Source organism: Protopterus annectens, chromosome 14.part0 (assembly GCF_019279795.1).
Source record: "Protopterus annectens isolate FY-2018-M chromosome 14.part0, PAN1.0, whole genome shotgun sequence".
Taxonomy (NCBI): Eukaryota; Metazoa; Chordata; order Ceratodontiformes; family Protopteridae; genus Protopterus; species Protopterus annectens.
The window spans coordinates 156,450,455-156,458,109 of NC_056748.1; the positions used below are offsets into that span (position 1 = coordinate 156,450,455).

General features: G+C 37.2%; 1 protein-coding gene across 2 annotated transcripts in view; it reads right to left on the reverse strand.

Moving 5' to 3' along the window:
* The window catches only part of VWA2 (von Willebrand factor A domain containing 2), a 1,170,846-nt gene that overhangs the window by 139,264 nt on the left and 1,023,927 nt on the right, over window positions 1–7,655 (reverse strand). For both annotated transcript variants that reach the window (XM_044055935.1, XM_044055934.1), the window contains one exon: window positions 1,633–1,740. In XM_044055935.1, coding sequence (XP_043911870.1) covers window positions 1,633–1,740 — 108 coding nt within the window. The remainder of the gene's footprint in view (window positions 1–1,632; window positions 1,741–7,655) is intronic.

Below are 7,655 nucleotides of genomic sequence, written 5' to 3' on the forward strand. Positions count from 1 at the left end.
AAGTTACAATATGGATATGCAATAACTGAATGGCAGCTCTACTAGAGAGAGAGAAACTATAGATCAATACATGACAAATTAATGCATACAGTGTGGTTTAAAATATCAAATTACAATTTTACATGGATAGGTAGGAAAAATAAGAGGGAGAGGAAGTGTAGGAGATGTGAGAAGAAAGCAGACAAGAGGTAATAAGGGTATAAAGCAGAGAGAAGGTGAGGAAGGGTGTGTTGTACATATATTTTTTAGGTGATACAGAGAAAAATTAAGTTGTGCTGAAGATGAGGTTGATGAAGAAGGTAGTGAGTGTGAGTTGGAATTTTACTGGAGGGAAAAACTTGTCAGGGGTAGGTAAGGAAAGTTAGTAAAAGTGGCATTAATGCGAAAGGGTAAGAAGATGGAGAGAAATTTACACTGACAATTTGCTTTGTTGATGTATATCAAGGTAATGTAGGTATGTAAGGGCCAAGGTAGTTCACCCTTGGAAGGTGCAACAGTAGAGCAAAGTGTGTGTAAATTGTTGTTTTATTATTTTTTTGCATTTGGATAGGTTGGTTTGTTGTCTGATGGTGGTAGGGTTAGAACTTCAGATTTTGGAGACATAATTTGAGAAAAAAGGCAGGCCAGCAGAGTTGTGAGTTTTAGTTACGGTTAACAATAATTTGTCCAAGGAGTATAGTGATTGTGCATGTGCGTAAGGTTCCACTAAGGCATGCAGTGCAGGACAGGTTTGAGGTTTCTAGATTATATTATAAATAGTTGTTAATCTGGTGATTGAAAGCAAAGACATTCTATTCAGCCGGTTTTAAGTTAGGCAGTGATGGGATTTAGCAGATTGGGTCATGGCAAATTTATCTATCTTGTTATACAATTGTTCAATTTTTATTAGTAGAGATTGCTGAAGGTTGGTGTAGGTGGGGACAGCATACAGTAATGAAGGTAATATCTGTTAGGACTTCATGTTTTTAATTTGCTTTTAAATTCTGACACCCACATAGCGAGGTTTTTACAGAGACTGTGTGTGTAAATAAAGAGGGGGGGATATAAATCACCTGATATATATAGATATAGGGCCAGATTCACTAGGTGTACACAATATGTAGTCAATAAAATTCTTATCACATTTTTTGTGCTTTCTAGTCATTCAGAAAGATTACACTAAGCGCACATGTAGTCTACACTTTGTGGTAATCTTTATGAATCCCTGCCAATATTTAAAGTTGCAAGAATATCAGTAGGAAAACTAAAATTAGGAGGAAGAAAGTGGGAGTTATGTCTGTTGTGTGTTCACTCAGAACAGCATACTCATTGTACACTTAGTGTAGGCATTATTGAATCCCGGGGATAAACATTACTTCTTATATTAAACAGTAACTTCAAACACTTCACACATTATATAGTTATAATACCAATCATATTGTACAATGAATTCCCAAATGTGTTGCACCACAGATCTCCCTTTGACATTCTAAAGTGCAGATTTTTAACAACATACTGAGAAAATACATAAATGTAATGTCTCCCTAGTGTTTGCTAATGTAATGGAAAGATAAGTGATGCAATGAAATCCTTCGTTTGCCCTTTTTAATTCCCTCTACTTCATATTGAGGAAAATGCATGAATAAAACTCACCACAGTTGTCATCCCCACCAAAGCCTGGGGGACATATGCAGTGGTAGGTCTCCAGCTCTTCTACAATGCAAGTGCCTCCATTTTGACATGGTCGTGAGTCACAAGGATCTATGAAAATATATGTATGAAGTAACATTAGTCCTTGCCCACAATACTCTATTGCACAATTGTTTTCATAGCAGACCAATGAAACAAATATAATTTATTTTTATTTTTTATTTTAGACTGCATACAGAAAAAACAGTGCAAAAATAGAGGTGCTGTTCTTTTACTCACTTAAAGTCATCTAGCAAAGAAGCTGGGAACTTAATTAACCAAAGCTTGAAAACCTGCTGCTTGTCTTCTAGGCAGAAACACAAGTTGGTCCTGCATTAAAAAGTGCAATTGTCCAACCAACAAGCCAGATCATCTGCTCAATGATCCATCACTCCTATCCCCTCTCATGTGGCTACTCAGGTACATAATTCAATGGGTAAAAACACTGTTTAGCAACAAGACACAATTCAGGGCATGTTGTTGCCCCATTGACCCAACAGTGATGTACCACAAGGGCTCTCTACTGGATCATTTGTTTTTGGTCTACTCTTCTCAAATAAAACACGAGAACCCAAATATGCTGATGACTGCAAACAGTGTAACAGAATCATTTCAACAAAAAATGCCAAAGTTCTCCAAGCTGATCAACAAAAATAAAAACACCTGGTGCAACAGAAAAGACTTATGTAGCATTTGGAGAAGTAGCAGAAAGGCATACATTTTGACTACAAACACAATGGTCAAATCTCAAAAGAATAACACCATCATTAGAAATCTAAAGTCAACAGTACACAGTGTTTTAAACTTTGGTCAACATGAACACACCAAAATGAAAAAAGTACCTTCTGTAGCCTAATTCTAAAGGGCATATATAGCCAAGCTAAGGAAAGCACTGCTACCTACCAAACTGACTAAACCATGCTGGGATTTTATGAGTAGGGTAATGGAAGCATTTTCATTCCATGACATAATAATAATGTTAATTAGAGTGATATATGAGGGACTGGAGGAAAAAAATTAAGTAGGGCTTCCCCTCTGGTAAGTTCTGGTTGATCAGAGGAACCAGGCACTGGTGTCCTCTTTCCCTTTTGTTATTTGTATCATATTTAAAACCACTGGCAAAGAAAATAAGGGACAGAAATTCAAGGATATAATTGGTATGGTAGTCAAGAAAAGTGGCATGACTGCAATTAGGGGTGCAGAAAATAGGCAAAAGGGGGCTGGAATTTACTAGGGAAAACTGTCAAAGGAGCCAAGATAATGGGAGCACTATGCAGGTCTCGCAACCTGTTCTCAGCCACATTACCTGCTGATGCCATCTACTATAAGTTCACCTACACTCTTGTATAAAACAGACTTGTGCTGTTGCACTTGCATAATGTACTGTGCTCTGTAGTCAATGTACTTAGGTAGGGGTTCTGCAGTCAACTGTGTGTATGAGTATGTATACAGACATCAACAGCAAAGCAGACATGCGTATCCTACAGCTACTTCTGCAATTACATGGATTGCCACTATTTTTATATTTGCTCATGCCTACACATCCATTTCATACAGGACTCCCAACCTCTTGTCCCCCACATGGCCTGCTGATGTCATCTATTATAAGTTGACCTGCACTCCTGCATAAATTAGACTTGAGCTGTTGCACTTGCATTAAGTTCTGTGTTCTGTAGTTTGTGTACTTAGATAAGTAGTGTTTCTGTTCTGACTGCAGTCAACTGTGTGTGTGTGTGTGTGTGTGTGTGTGTGTGTGTGTGTGTGTGTGTGTGTGTGTGTGTGTGTGTGTGTGTGTGTGTGTGTGTGTGTGTGTGTGTGTGTGTGTGTGTGTGTGAGCTGTTGCTTTACATTACAGAAAACATTTTACACCAGCATGTGGGACACCTATCTTCTCCTCAAGAGACACTGCTGACATCATCAGCTATAAGGTGTAGTCTGACACACTGAAGTCCATTTTGAGCTGTGGCACTTACATAACGTACTGTGTTCTGTAGTCTGTGTACTTAGATAGGTAAGGGCTCTATTCTTACTGCAGTCATCTTATACAATAAAGTTTGCAGTGACATGGCTTTCAATCTATCCACAAACAGCATGGCATGGTGTGTGGGCCCTGTGTTATCTTGCTGAGAAAGCTCTGTCGTCTTTCTAGCTGCAATGTGTGTCTGGTGAGGTACAAGTAAATAGAGCATTATACTCTATTAATGCTATAATGAGGTTTGACTGCAGTGCTGTCATACAGTCCTAAGACATCAATATGATGGAGTGACTTAGGATGTGCTCAACATAGGCTTTCAACAGCAGTGTGGACAGTTGATGGTCAAAGTTCAGATTGCTATCTAAATATGTTCCCAGTGTTTACATCACTGAGTTTCTGCATAGCAGGACTGTTGTCAATGCTATTATTAACATGGAGCTCCACTTTTCAGATGGACAACATTAAAAACACACATTTCTGCATTTATTTGTAGATCATGTGCCTTTTACACCATTCATTTGTGTATGTTAGCTCATCCTGCACTATGTTATCACATTGGTGGACTCAATGATTGCACACAATATGCAAGAATCAGAAAACTTGGTAAGGCTAAGGCCATATACTTCAGCCTGAACTGTCGAGAAATACAATTCAAGCAGTGAAAGGCCAAGCAAAGATCCCTGGGGTTTACCAATCATGACAGCTCTACTGGTACAAGTTGATTCACCAGCTTTCACATGATGTGTTCTGTCAGTAAGACAATTGTTTACCCATCAACTAAAGTAAGGTTTAATCCCCACCTTGGGGGGTTTCTCAGTTATACCTGCATGTGTGTTTGCATCAAAACCCTAGGCCAGATCACACTCTCTTACCTTCATCCAGGCCTATCACAGGGAATCAATGTGCTGTGACAACATCACAGATCATCTTTGGTGTGACCTAGCACATGCATCTTCCTGATATGGTTGAATACACAGCTCAACACACCCTCCACATGGCCTATGTTCCCATACAAGGATGTACATCAACATGCGTCCACATGTGTTGGGGGACAGCACCTGATGCATGCATGTTTAGAGACACATTGTCTCTCCTCACCTGTGAGGTAGACCAACATGTCATCACGGACATCCTCTACATGTACATGAGAAATATTCCTGGTGTGTGAAACAGACCTGTGTGAGCTCTTTCTGCTACATCAGGTCCATTACATCTGATAGGTGCCCTCAAAGAGGTCATCGAGGAATGCATGATGACAACAGTATCATCTTGTGGAACTTGACCAGGTCAATTTGACAAAAATCCACACTGAGGTATTCAATCAACACTGTCATATGTGGCCATAAACAGTTATATCACCAAATGGGTAGACCAGTGTATGACATATGTGGCATCTCACTATGCTGAAATGTGTGACATGGCATATATCGCAGGTCCAGTGATCAGGCTGGTACATCAGGGGCCCTTTCCTGCCCATTCGTTCAGTGATGGACATCATAGATGATATACACGTGCTGTGTCCAAACAGCTATCTGAAGGACTATAGCTTGTGTGCAATCATTGACTCCAACTGTGAAATTAGTATAATACAGACAGTATCAACACATACCAGGGACTGCTGCCACAGCCATGGTAACACCTACACTGACGAGACACATGGAGGGATTTGATGAATCATGAAACAGACACACCACTCAAGTATAATGTGGACATTACACCCTATAATCAGACCTACAGATATGTGGCCTGTGTCCTGGGGTAGAGGGTAAGTGACATCACACCCTATAATCAGACCTACAGGTATGTGGCCTGTGTCCTGGGGTAGAGGGTAAGTGACATCACACCCTATAATCAGACCTACAGGTATGTGGCCTGTGTCCTGGGGTAGAGGGTAAGTGGTACATCCACCAACAGTGGATCTAAAACCAAATTACACTATTAGTCAAAAGTAAAAATCTGAATACAAAATACATTGAAATTCTAAATCATAAATTGTCAATAAACCTGGAAAAACACACTTCAAATTATTCTGTGAACCCATCTAGCTCACATTAACTTGCTATTAGAGCTAAAAAAACTGGATATGTAAATAACATTAAAGAAATTACAATAAAAACAAATAAAAAGAAAAGCAGATATTAAGGGTATTTTTGGGAGCTTAAGAATACTCTATGAAAATATAAATATTCAAATAGCTTAGTCAAAGATGAAATAGTAGAAACTTTTACAAAAAAAAAAGTTGTTGTTGTCTTTCGGCTTTTCCCGGTTAGGGGTCGCCGGAACTCCGGTCCGGTAGTGATTGGCAGTAGATTTTCACAAACACCGAGATGCCAGCTCGACGGTCAACCTTCAACGAAGGCATGCCCATTTACGCCTGTCATTCGAATGCCCACCCAACCACAGGGAGGACATGCAGACTCCACACAAAAGGCACTCCCCACACTCCAACTGAGAATCAAATGGGAGAACCTCTTGCTGTGAGGCAACAACGCTACTGCTGCACCACCGCGGAAAAAAAATACAAAGAATAAATTAACTAATGAACAATTAAATAAAACTGATAGACCTTTTACTCTAAAATAAATAAAAATAAAATTAAAAAGTTAGAAAATAATAAGGTTCCTGGTTTAGATGGTCTCATACCTGAACTATATAAACTATTGCCAGGTAGTGCAGTATTTATACTTGAAAAAGCGTTCTGGAAAATAAAAACTACTTTGGAGGTTCTCCCATCATGGAAATATTCCCTCATCTCACCTATTCTAGAGAAAGACAAAGATCCTGTGTTCTTATAGACCCATTTCACTTCTAAACATTGATTACAAGATGTTCATGTCTATTTTAGTAAATAGAATTAATCTAGTAAAACCAAAATTAATTAACAACAAACAGGTTTTATTTTGAATAGACAGGTACAGAATAATATAATAAGGATACATTCACTAATAGACCATTCAAATAAAAATAAAAAGAACTTTCTATCATTAATCTTGATTTAGACAAAGCTTTTGACTTATTCAATTGGTCTTATTTATTTAATGACCTTAAAGAATATAACTTCTCAGCTGAGTTAATAGCATTAATTTCAAAGTTTTACATAAAAAAGGTTCCTTTCTAATGCCTTTAAACTACAAAAAGGCACTAAGCCAGGTTGCCCACTGTCTCCACTAATTTTTGCACTAATAATAGAAACTTTTGCTAACTTTATTAGGTCAAACAAAAATATTTACAGCATAAAAATAGAAGACTATTTGGAACTAAAGATTCAACTGTTTGCAGATGACATTCTGCTTATAATAGGAAATACAGAAAAATCACTAGAACATAATTAGTTCTATGAGGCAATTTGAAACTATCTTGAACTTTAAATTTAATCATAATAAAATGAGTACATTATTAATCAATAAGAATTAAAAAAAATCATATAAAAAATTCAATAGGAATAGCTCTCAAATTAAATATTTTGACATCTTCTTTAAGTCTAATAGTAAGGAAATGATACAAGTAACTTTTCAACAGGTTATAGAAAATTGTAAGTCTAGTCACAAGTTGAAATCAAATTTTCTTTACTTTGGAAGAATGTTTAATGTTAATTAAGATGGAAATTCTCCCTAAAATGTTATTTGTTATGCAATCATTAACACTCTCCAACAACAACAAAAAAAAAGAAATAAAAAATAGTAACATTCTACTTAAGTTTCTTTGGCATCCTAATAAACCAAGAGTTTATTTTAATTGCCACATACAAGGTTGACATAATGGTGGAATAAGATTTCCTGACATTCAATTGTATGCTGCTTCAGCTATTGTAAAAATCATTACATTATAGATAAATCTATCATATGAATCAAAATGGAAACTAATACATTGGGTAACATTATCTAAAAATAACAAAAATATTGCTAACTGTCATAAACGAATACTTCCTAACAGTCTTGTCTGGGTATTAAATTATTATTGTTTAAACAGAAACATTTCTGCTAATCAAGTTCCCTTCTTCCTTCTGGAAATT